This window comes from Camelus bactrianus, chromosome 6 (genome assembly GCF_048773025.1).
Source record: "Camelus bactrianus isolate YW-2024 breed Bactrian camel chromosome 6, ASM4877302v1, whole genome shotgun sequence".
Taxonomy (NCBI): domain Eukaryota; kingdom Metazoa; phylum Chordata; class Mammalia; order Artiodactyla; family Camelidae; genus Camelus; species Camelus bactrianus.
In genome coordinates, this window is record NC_133544.1 from 10022114 (window position 1) to 10034462 (window position 12349).

At 51.3% G+C, this 12349-nt stretch overlaps 1 protein-coding gene across 5 annotated transcripts in view; it reads left to right on the forward strand.

Annotated features, from left to right (window-relative positions):
- Positions 1 to 12349, forward strand: part of PRIMA1 (proline rich membrane anchor 1) — a 60151-nt gene that overhangs the window by 2247 nt on the left and 45555 nt on the right. For 3 of the 5 annotated variants that reach the window (XM_074365099.1, XM_074365098.1, XM_074365100.1), the window contains exon 3: positions 6630 to 6765. In XM_074365099.1, the coding sequence (XP_074221200.1) occupies positions 6630 to 6765 (136 nt within the window). Of the gene's footprint in view, positions 1 to 1249; positions 2366 to 6629; positions 6766 to 12349 lie in introns of those variants that run through there. The other 2 variants (XR_012507411.1, XM_074365097.1) reach the window with 2 other exon arrangements.

Here is a 12349-nt window from a genome sequence, read left to right on the forward strand (position 1 = left end):
ATCCCAAGACTATCCATTCTTTATTTCCCACCAGAGCCGCTAGTAAACTTCATATGAGCCTTCTTAAATTGGACTTCAACACAGAAGGGGTTGTATTTCTTGTAGGTAGTGGAATTGGGGATGTGGACAGATTTTGTGCGGTGGCCACTAGTGGGGGTATGTAAGAAGGAGCTGTCCATCTGTGAGGATTACCTGGTGATGGAGTCCTCACCCTGAGCCCCCCAGCCCCCAGGCAGGGGCCAGGTAGCCACCAACTCAAGTGACCTTTGTTTGGGTGAGAGAGATGGTTAGATGGGATAGTCCCTAGTCCCTCCCAAAACATACACAGTCAGGGGTATGGTGAGTGGAATGGTAGAGAGGTGAGCTTTGAAGCCAGCTCTGAATTTTGAGCCCCAGCTCTGCCCCTTTTCAGGCTGGGGAACTTTAGGCAATGCACTTAACCTCTCTGATCCCTGCTTTCTTCTTCTTAATTGTGCTATTGTAAGTACTTGATGAGATAAAGATTACTTAGCACAGTGCCTGGACCATAATAAACAGTAAATGGTAGCTGTTGCTGCCACTGTTGATATTAGTAATAGTAATGTCACTCTTCTATCTGGCTAGTCAGGTACCCTTTTGATCACTACATAGTCTGATCAACATTTTTGAATTGCTAATTGTTTGGCAGGCTCTGAAGGACATTTTTCCATTTCAGTCATTGAAATACCTACTCTGGGGTAGGTGTCACTTCATGTTCTCCTGGTGGCATTTTGGAGATTGGGGATTATTCAGATAGTTGCCCTGAGTAGGAGGTGCAGCCTGAAGAAGGGATGCTGAGGTTCATGAACTGTCCCAAGTGATGGGGCCCTGCTGGAACCAGCTAGGTCAGCCCCGCTTGGATGGTAGCCTGGGTGACCACTGGGAGAGAACCTGGGGCTCTCATGCCAGAATCAGCCAGCTGGGTGGGGAGCTTGAGTGGACAGGTCTGCTAGAGTAGGGGAGGGGTACACCCTCCACCCCCAGCATCAGGCTGTCTTCTGCTCTTTTCTCCGGCTTGCCTCAGTCTCACTCACAATTGTTTTCCGTTCGGAATTGACAGCTTTGTCTAGTGTGTGAAACAGCAGTTATTAAACTCAGCTGTGCCTCCTTGGGATTCAGAATTTTGTCACTTCTAAACACGTGGGTGGTTTGGGACCAGCTTTTCTTGTTCAACTTTGAGCTGAACCTCAGATGTTCAGCTCACTTCGTTTTTCTATTCATTTGTTTACAGTCTTCCCTCTTCTGTGAGACCTTCTCAGCTAGTACGGAGAGCAACATGGTGATGTTGTCAGTCTCCAGGAACTAGATCTGCTGTGGGAACTAGCAGGATAGAAACAGCAGACCACCCCCTACCCCCACCAAAAGAAGTAACTGGGTGAAGTAGCTCTGTTTTGTGTGTGTGTTTTCTTTTTTTTTTTTTTTAACAGCGTCCTTCAGCCAGGCAGTATTTACACAAGCAGATGTGTGTGTTTGTGAGTGTGTGTTTGTGTAGTTCAGGTGCTGCTACTCAATACAAATCAATTTTTGTGAAAATCAATGAGAAAAGAAATGCTCCAGACAAGTAAGATGGGTAAAATCTTGGCTGAAGGTGCTGGAAAAATTAACCTACAAATGACAAGGACTGAGAAGCCAAGGAAAAGGGGGCTTTGGAATGAATGGATCTGGTTTTTGAGCAAAAGAGCTGAATCCAGAAGAGAAGAGGGGAAGAGGAAAAGTCAAAGTGCTCAAAGCTTGTGTTTTCCTTTAAGTAGAGAGATTGTGTATATAATTTGTCATGTCATAGGAGTTTCTTGAATATAGAGAAATCTATCTGTGCTTTCATGAGCTTTTTGCCAGAAGAATCCCCCTAAGTCGTAAACATTTGGGAGGGTGAAACTGACATAAAGTCCTGTAATTAATAGGATAATTGGTGAAGCAAGAGATTTGTGGTCCCTCAAAGTACCAGGTCGCAACCTTGAGATCAGCCCCAAGCCTCCGGCTGCTGCCTAGATGATAAGAAACTTAATTATTAAAGTCAGATGATGTTAAACAGCCACAAGGTTGGTGGGGGCACTCCTTAGCCTCTTTCCTTTTTTCCTTAATGTGTCTGGAATTGAGATTTTGAGGTTTTGTGATTTAGGATTCTTCCAAGTTCACTTCCAGATGATTTTTTTTTTTTTTTTGCAAGTGAAGAGGATGACAGGCTGGCGAATTTATTAGGTGTGACAGGAGTGTATCTCATCAAGTTACTGTGGTGCTGGCCTGTCTCCATAAAAGATACCAGAAGCCATCATCCTTGTGGGCGCCCTCCTGAAGCATTCGTCCCAGAGGCAGGCTCTGATCCAGGCCTGTGGGTCTCTGTGTGCTGGTGAGGAGCCGTCCCAGACCCCAGCGATGCTGACCCCTGCCCCGTGGTCGGTCATCACAGCTTTGTGGATTTAGTCAGCAGCACTTTTTGGACATCTGCTGTTTGCCAGGCCCTATGTTAAGTGCAAGGGACCTGGGGGGTCTCTGCTCTCGTGGCATTGACAGTCTAGCACTGGAGAGATCGCTGAGCACGTCACTATAGGCAAGAGTGCTCAGCAGGAGCGAATAGTTTGGGATGAGACCTGGTGCAGGAGCCTTAGAAGCCTTGCAGATGTAGTGCTTCAGCTGAGACACGAACAAGGAGAAGTCAGGAGTCAGGATGCAAGTGTGAGTTAAGAGTCCAGGCAAAGGGAACAGCCCCGAGGCCGGAGGAGAGGACAGAGCACTGGAGGAACCCCGGGGAGGGCACCTGCAGTTGAGGCCTCTGTGATAGGCCACTAACATCACGTCTTGCAGTTTGGACTTCATCCTGAGGCCTCTGGGGACAGTGGGAAGTTTTAACAAAGGAGTGATGCAATCTCAGACTGGCATTTTAGAAATCTCAGTCCAACTCCAGTTCAAGGTTTGGATTCAGGGAGAAGGCGAGGCAAGAGGGAAAGAGGCTGGTGGGGTGAGGTAGGGTTGCTGGATTTAGCAAATAAAAATACAGGCTGTCCAGTTAAATTTTCAGATAAGAAACTTTACAGGGTATCCCATGTTTTATCTGGCAACCCACAGTGAGGGTCAAGGGCTACACAGGGGAGCTGTGACGGTGTCCTGGTTTAGGGCTGTAGTTGTGGGAAGGGATGGATTCAAGGACTATTTAGGAGGACCAGACCAGACCAGAGAGCTGCACCGATTGGCCAGGAGTGGGAACTGGCTGCCATGGAGCACCGTGTCCCCCAGACCATAGTGACTGGAACCAAATCCAGGCCACTTCAGGACCTATCTGTGCGTCAGGATTCTGGCCCCCAGAGAATGCTACAAAGCGGGGTAGGAAGGCAGGCGACGGCCAGACTGTAATAAAAAGTGGTTACAGGCAGTCATGATACCAGCTTTAGGCAGGTCATTGACCGTTCCAGGCCTCTGCTCCTTAGTCAAGTCCAGCCAAGCTCAGGTGACTTCAGGGGCAAGTTTCTTCTCCTTGTGAGACTCCCCAGGATATAAGCCAACCAAGCCAGGTGTTGGGACCAGCTCATGGTACTGAGGTTTCCTATCTGCTGGTCTAAACACAACCTCACTGATCTGCAGAACCTCAAAGTGGACGCAATGCTGGGGAACAGGGCAGATCCCACGTTTCTCTGCTGCTGGGCATCCCCAGACATGTTTTCACTGAGCACCAACTGAATGCCAGGCCCTGTGCAACTTTGGCGCGTAACTTAGCCTTGCTGAGCCGGCCCTCCCAGCCTGTATGTGTGTAATAATAGCTACCTCTCTCCATCATCCTCGTAGTGAAGTGAGCACCTGTTTCCCATGACTGACGCACAGTAGGGCTCAGGGAGTCACACTTGGTCAGGATTTGTAAAGCACAAACCCACGTACCTTTCTGCTCCAAGATGCTCACAACTTGGTGTGCAGTGACAGACATTACGGAACAGTGAGGAAAGTGCCCCAAAAAGGAGGATTTACAAGGTGAAGAGGCAGCACTGGGCAGGTGGGTGTAATTCGGGGGGCCATGGGATGCGTTCAGGATGTCTTGCCTGGGAAGACTATGCAAGAGCTAGGTTTAAAGGATGAAGAGAAATTGGCAAGTGGATAAAGGGCCTGAGTAACCAACTGTCAGTCAAGGGAGGCTCAGTGGCCACAGTCTCGCACTGGACCAAACGCCGGTGAGGGGCCCAAGCCTCGGGGAGAAGGACAGCCAGCCCAGGCTGGGCACCTGTGTGATGATGGTTGGTTAAGCAGTGGTGCCCTCTCCCATTTCAGTGAGACTGTTATATGAGAGACCACAGATCTGTAAAATGCAGTGTGCGCCTTCTCCCCCCACCCCTTCAGCCTTGAAACTTGGCCCGATTTCCCTGCCTGTAATTTCATCACATTGAGCGCTCTTATACATCTGAGCCCTAAAATTCTCTCACAAAAATAGGTCATTGTGTTGGGCCAGGTTAAGCAAACGTGCTCCTCTTGAACTCTCTCGCATAAATTGCACTTTGGAGAGTGGGAAAGTAATTGCTTTGGCAATGGCATTGCTCGAAGTTCGCACAAACTCGGTAGAGTTCGGTGGAGAAGCGATCTCAGAGGCCAGCCGCTGGGAGAAGGGAGCTTTCGAGCATTCCCCATGGTCTTAGAAGATCTGAAATCCAGAGGACCGTCTCGATGATGGGGATGGGAGGGCTGACAACTGCACTGGTGGAGAAGGCAGTGGATTAGCCATGACCTCTAAGGAATTACTCTTCTCGGTAAAATAATTGAGGAAAAGTTTACCATCTGAGGATAGGCTTTTCCCAGTGGGAGATAAGATTGCCTTCCAGAGTTTGAAATGCAGTCCATGGTCCTTTAAAAACACTAGAAGGTGGTGAGGCGGAGCTTCTTGGCCTCATAGATGTGAAGTCAGGGCTGTAAATCAATCCACCTCCTACTGCCATCCGGGTGGCTAGATCCCTCCTGTTCACATCTGCCGAGTGGGGAGGGAGCAGCTGAGCCCTGCCGGCTCTCTCTGCGGGGCTGGGAGGCATGCAGCAAAGGGTCTGCATTAACCTCTGAAGGCAGCCACACGTGGCTGTTTGCGGGGAAATTGGGGTTAGGTGTCTCCTCACTGGAGTCTAGGCATCACTGAGGTAGAGGGTGACCACCAACTCTTTCCTTTCTGCCTTTAAACCAGCTGTTCCCTGGGACAGGCAGAAAATGCTAGATGCAAGGATTTATGGCACTCTGTCATAGGGAGGGATGCTGGCAGTTGGTCTAAACCAGCCATTTTCTCACTGGCTGTACATTAGAAGTTTAACCTAGGGTGTTTAGACAACATACACACGCCCAGCTCCACCTGCAGAAACTCTGACTTAACTGGTGTGGGAAAGGCTCAGCGTGAGCATTTTTTAAAGCTGCCTGGGAGATTCTGATGTGCAGTTAGGGCTGGGAACCGCTGGTTGAGCACAGCCCACTTTGTTCCCCTTGTTAGTTTACAGATGGGGAAACTAGGACTGATGTCAAAAGAACACCAGACCAGGATTCAGGAGGCATGGATTCTGGGGAATTCCAGGCACGCCCTTACGGGTTATGATGGCAAGAGAGAAAAAAATAAAAGGCCTGGCCCCTGGCCCTATGGACTTTATAGTCCAATGGTAAATAGGGGGTTGAACCAGGTAAACAGCGCAGTGGAGATTTGCTGCCCCTGATGCCAAGAGAACCTGTAAAATGGAGATGTGACCTGGTCAGGGGTGGGTTGGAGATGCTTCCCTGAGGAGGGGACAGCCAAGCTGAGTAACTGGCATCGCAGCAGGGAAAAGGTGTGGGAGAACATTCCAGGCCATTGGAGCAGCATTCGCAAAGGGAGAGAGCGTGGCCAGGGGTCAGGGATTGGAAGGAAGGCCTCGAGGGCAGAGCAGAGGATGAGAGAATGAGGGAGCTGGGGCTGGAGGCATTGCTGGGGGCCTCCTGATGGGGCCCTGTGGCCTCGTGATCCCCTGAGCTGTGAACGGGCATTTGGGGGCCATGGCAAGGTGCGGGCGGTTTTTTTCCCCACAAGACCACTCAGGGGCCTCTTGGATAATGTTGGGGAGGTTGCTCTGCTCCCCTTGGTCTCATGGGCCACCAGAGCAGAGGCCTAGCTGGGTAAGGTTGCTCCCTCAGGGTGGTGGGACCTTGGCCCAGAGTGGACACAGGCAGGCTGTCAGGAGCTGTGACCAGAGAGGAGGCAAGGGCTTGGTCTTGCCCTGCCGCAGGGAAGACTGGAGGAGTGGTTGGGTCAGGTTACTGAGGAGGTAAAATCAGTATCCTGTCACCGGCTGAGTTTGAGAACCTGGGGCAGTCACGTCTCCGGCCTGGGCCTCAGTTTCCTCATGGGTTCGACGAGGAGATTGTAGGAGTTAACCTTCAAGTTCTCGTCGGCCTCTCACTAATGCCCAGGCCGACTGCCACGTTCCCATAGCTGGCTCCTGGCAGAGCTGGAAATAAAACTTGGTCTCTGGTCCTACCAGGCCAGCCTCCCATGACGTTGTTCCGTTTGAGCCAATCCAGCTTCTGTCTCTTCTTCCTGCCTAGGTCTAAGGGGCAGATGGGAGGGGGTCCCATTTCGGCTCCCAGGTGACTTACTGTCTTCTCTTGGGCACCTGTGCCCATTTCTGCAGGTGACGCACGGTGAGCCCCAGAAGTCCTGCTCCAAGGTGACCGACAGCTGTCAACACATCTGCCAGTGCCGGCCCCCTCCCCCGCTGCCCCCGCCACCCCCGCCCCCGCCGCCCCCCAGACTCCTCTCTGCCCCAGGTAAGTGAAGGCTGGCTCCAATCCTGGGTTTCTCTCTGTGTTTTCTGGGGCCCAGGAAGAACCTGTGAGTGTAGCAGAGGACAGCCTTGCTTCCTTTGTAATTTTCCACTGGCCGAGCAGGAGGGAAGCCAAGGCCCAACTTTTCCCTGCAGTCTGCAAAACGCCTTTCCCACAGAAGGTTTCTGGGAGATGGAGAAGGATGTTTCTCCATCGGTTAATCAGATAAAAGTCAATCTCCATTTGATAAGTGACTCGGCCTGGATTGTTCGGGCCAGGCCTTTCAGGGAGGCAGCCCTGGGCACTGGTCTGAAATACCCCTCCCCTGAGAGTGGTTTCATTTTTGCTTTTCATTCACACGTAAGGAAGCAATTAGTACAGAGCTGAAGTGGCAGCTCTGGGAGCAAAGTTACACAGATGCCTTTCAGCCATTGCAGCAAATTCTGCGAAAACCCCCTCCCTTCACTTGTTGTCTTTGATTTCATCTATGAACAATTTGATTGCAAACAAAGGAGGGTTTCTTTAGCCAGAAATAGCCTCAGTTCTGACCCATGGGGGTTAAGTTCCCTGCTTACAATTGCTAGTTGATAAGGTCGCTAACAAGAGATTCTGTATCTGGGATTGATCACTCAAATTGCGGCCTGGAGAATGCCCGAGCTTATATGTGGATCTACCTCATTAAACACATCTCCGCTGAGTTATTTGGGGCATATTTTAAATAACCTTGACGAGGCTTGTTCTCTGGGAAGCTGTGATTTCAGACTCTCAGTGTCCAGGCAAGGAATGCAGTGTTCCGGGGAAGTTTTGCAGTTTGGGGGCATTTCTGTGTTTTGTCTGCCAGGCCCCTACCTGTCTCCATTCTCACCTGACTCCTGTGGCCCAGTTCTTCTCAGAGTGTGGCCTTCAGCCTCATCTGAAGCATTCTTTTTTTTAAAAAAAAAAAAATTTTTAATTTATAGATACTTTTTTTAAAAAATGGAGGTACTGGGGATTGAGCCCAGGACCTCACGCTTGCTAAGCACACACTTTACCACTGAGCCATCCCCCACCCCCAAAAGCATTCATTTTAAAGTGCAGGTTCGCAGGCCCACTTCAAACACCGAGTCAGAGCCTTGAGCATGGGGCTTAGGAACTGGCATCATAGCAAGTTCTGAGGTGATTCAAATGCAAGTCGAAATCAAGAACCTTAGCCTACCAGGTCCTCTGTTCCAGGCCTCTGCAGCATCCTTCCAAGCCAGGTGCTCACCCTCCTCCTCTCTCCTGAAGGAATCCCCGGGCGGTACTGTGGGGTCTGACCTTAGGCCCCTGGCCCTGGAGATCATGCCCTTCCCTTCCTTTCAAATTCCTTCTCCCTCCGCTATTTGGGCTCCAGGTGCACTTGTACTGGATGACTCCACAGGCTCTCGTTACAGTCTGTTCCATTCATCCTGTGTTCACTGAGCATCTGTGCCAGACACAGACCTGAAAGTCCATTCTGGTCTCTGGGATCTCTCAGCCTCAAGGAAGGCCCTTCTGCCAGGAACCCTCAAAAAGTGGCCCGAGAGAGCTCACTGGTTTCCCGGTGTGCTGGAAATCCTTGAGTAGCTGGGCCAAACTACAACCACAGTCAACAGTAGCATTGACCGGGGCCCTTAAATAATAAATGGAATTGTTCTCAGTTGATAAAGGGGTTGTGGGAAAAGGGCATCCAGGCAGAAGGAACAATGAGGTGAAGGCTTGGAGCTCTGACTCTGGCAGACTGATCTGGAGAGTTGCAAGAGCCTCAGTGGGTTTGAAGGATTGGTCGAGGGGCGAAGTGAGAAGGGCCTTATGTGCCTGGCTGAGTAGATCACATTTCAACCTGTGAATCGTTGTTGCCAAACATTCACCGTATCCAAATGCCTCCTGTTGTTTGCCTTATTTTTTTCTTTAAATAGACTCACTTTTGAGTTTATACAAATTAATTTTCAAAGAAAACTTTATGTAAGTGCTATTAATAAAAAAGGAGAATCACTTGCATAAATAGGTGACCCCAAAAACAAATGCCATGAAAACAAACCAATGTTTTAACATTGTAGCCTGCCGTGGAAGTTTCTGAGCAGGAGGCCTTCTCTCTGGCAAAAAGGGAGAAAGCAGGTGGCAGAGAGGCGTCAGAGCTGTGGTAGCACCGTGCAGAGGTTCTTCTCTGGAATGAAATTAGGAAGTTTGTGAGAGAATCAGAAGCGGGCTTAGTTTCTTGTTCTCTGTTTTTGTGGGTCTGAGGCCGGGTCCATGCACCATCTAGAGCCAGCTCCCTTAACTGCAGGGACAGGCGCCCCATCCTTTAGGAAACCCTGCTCTGGGCAGCGATGAGCCCATGTAGGTGTTGGGCAGGGAAGGAACACAATCCCCACATGGCCTGCTTCAGAAAGGTCAGCTTTCCTGACACCGTGGAGGGTGGATTGGGGTAAGCTGCCGGACTGGGGTCAAGTGAGGACCTTTGAGATACTTCAGGCCCCAGACCACCCGCAAGGGGCTGAAGCCAGACCAGGGGGAGGTGGGTGGGGGCTGCAGAGAAGGGGAGGTGGGTGGGGGCTGCCTGGTGTGAGGGGACAGAGGCCTCATGTTGAGCTTGGGGCCTGAAGGCACTTCTGGGTGAGAGGACAGCAGGTGTGGATTGATAATATGGCAGGACTTTTTCAGTTACAAGTGGCAGAAACCCATCTTGAAGTGGCTTAAGTGATACAAAAACTAGAGAGAGAGATGTTTGTTTTTTGGCCCAAGTATCAGGATATTCCAGCAGCAGGTCTTATGTGATGATGGTGGTGGATTTCTGCCTTCATCTCTCTCTTCTGGTTTCTCTTTGTTTGCCTTTTCTCTCAGGCTGGCCTGGTCCCTATGGCTCCAGGGTCCAGAATTCCATACACCTTAGTAATCTCCCTACAAGGAGAACTTCTCTTCCTCAATCATTCAACTGAAGTCCTGGGGCTGACTTTCACTGGACCAGCTTGGGTCACATGTCCATCCTTGGACCAATCATGGCAGTCTATGGGATGGAATGTGCTGATTGGTCAGGCCTGGGCCATGTGACCACCCTTGGCAGTTGAGGTGTATGGATGGAGGTTAAGTAGGGGTGGTGGCTTCTCAGAGGAAAATCCAGGTAGAGGGGTTACAACCCGAGGATGCGGACATGGACTCTGGGCAAGAGGACAGCAGAGTACCTCACAGCCATGGCGTGCCTGGCAGATTAGACCAGTGACAGAGAATATGTTGTGTACATTCTCTTGGTCCTCACTGAGCACAGCCCAGAATCCCACTCGTGAGTAGTGCCCAGTATGCCAGACAGAGTGTGGCCGTGGCCACTTCCACAACTTCTGCCTGTTCGGCAATCCCCAAGGAATTAGCCTCTCCCACAGAGCACAGGGCTCTGGTGCTGTGAAGCCTCTGTGGTCTCAGCAGGTGTGCACGAAGGTCCCCAGGTGCTGGCACTGTGCCAGGGGCTAGGACAGCAACAGTGAGCAAGAGAGGGGCAGCTCCTGCCCACATGGAGCTCCCGGTCCAGTGGCCCATCACCTGCAGAGGGGGTCTGTGGGAGTATCCTTTCCTGCCATCTTTCTGGGTATGCTGGCTCCAGGCACATGCCAGCCCTTGCTTCTTTGGTCATCAGATGTGTCTGCATCCCTGCCGCTCACAAGGGCCTCTCCTTCACCTGGCGAACGTTCGCCGAGCATCTGCTCTCTTTTCAGCCCTGTGATGGCCACACTGGAGGCCCACAGAGGTGCACAGGGACTTGTCCTCACTGGCAGGGCTCGGGGAATGAGAAGACTGACACAGCATAAGAGGCTGAGGCCCTGAGCCTAGGCTGGCGTGCTAGCCCTGCCTCTTCCTCTGCACAGTTTTAAGAGGCCTGGTTAACTTAATCGTGAGTTTTAGGTGTGAGGATTTCCCCTCCACCACCGGGTTGACAGGAGGATTCCCGTAAGTGGCAAGTACTTTTGAAAACTGGACAGGTATCCGTTGCTGCTAATCATTCTGTGAAAGTCATTCTGATAAAGAGCAGCCTGAGTGTTGGGCTTGAGGAATTCAAAGGTGCTTTGGGGAAGGATACTTAATTCCAAAGGGGGCAAGAAGAGAGGATCTGGGACAACGTGGGAGAATTCCCAGGTAGACCTCAGGTAGGCAGGAGCAGAGGGAGGCCGGACAGTCCCTGGAGTGGCTGAAGCAATGGCCCAGAGTTAGGAGCCCGAGGGTCGGGCAGGAGTCGCCCTGCTGAAGGAATGAACTCCTGCAGGAGTGTGGGCTTCGGAGCATGTGTCTGGCGTAGAGGGAGAAAGGATACAGGGAAACCTGTGCACCCACTCACGCAGACCAGTAAAGTCTCCTGCGGCAGGAAGGGCCAGAAACGTTTGCCGGAGTTGTTGGGTGTCCTCCCGTGGCCAGGCAGGCCTCCCTCCTCAGCGAAACAGCACCTGCTGCTGCCCTGCTGCTCAGGTGACCAGTGTGTCCCAGGTTCTCCGGGACTCTCCTGGCTTTAGTCTTGAAAGCCCTGCCTTGCAGGAAACCCTTTAGTCCTGGGCAAACTGTGATGGTTGGTCACCTACTGCCAGGCTGTGCTTTTGACAGCGACAGCATGGTTTTTCTATTATTTTTTGTTGTTTTTGGTGTGCTTGTTTTGTTTTGTTTTACCATGAGACTTTCAAGAGTACTGGCTCCCCCAACCCCTTTTGAGAACTTACCAATCGTGAGGACAGCTCAGCGCCACATTCCTCCATGAGGTCCCAGCTGGGTCACCCTTCCTGGCAGCCCTGGGAAGTCTACTGAGGCAGCCCTGCCCTGAGTCCTGCCTGCCGTCGAGAACGAGCATGGAAAGGATGTGGATCTTGTGATGTGGAAGATCCTCGGCCAGCCCAGCGTCTCCACCAACGCCCTTCGTTTCCTAAGCTCTGCCTGTGACGCTTCAAACTGAAGGTGGTGGCAGCCTAGGGCAGCTGCACTTTGTAAACTTCTGCAAACTGTGGGAAGCACTAGACCAGGGATTCTCAAATGTGAGTGTGGTCAGGGTTCCCCAGAGCGCTTGTTTAAACACAGGTTGTTGGAGCCCATCCGTGGAATTCCTGGGGTGGGGCCCTAGGATTTGTGTTCTGATACATTCTCAGGCGATGCTGATGCTGCCGGCCCAGGGCGCACCCTTTGAGAGCCAGCATCCCAGAGAATGGTAATCGGGTCAGGGGACTTTGGGGTCAGATGCAGCTCTTCCCCTCCTAGCTCTGGGACCCCGGACACATCACATCCCTCTCAGCTTCAGTTTCCTTATCTGTAAAATGGAGTTCATGACACTTACCTGGGGAGAGATTGCAGTGAAGACTGGAAATTATACAACCTGTACTTGGCAGAAACTACACGCTTAAAAGTGGTGTTACAGCACAGTGGTTCACAGCCTGGCTTTCCTGCTCTCAAGACCTGGGTCCACCCTTGTTCATGAGCTAAGTGATTTGGGTCATGTATCCTTAACTGCTTGGGGCCTCAGTTTCCACATCTGTAAAATGGGACTCCCGCCCCACATATGGGTAGTTGTGAGAATTTTTTGCTGCAAAATTGACACAATGCAGAGCCTGGAATCCAAGAAACA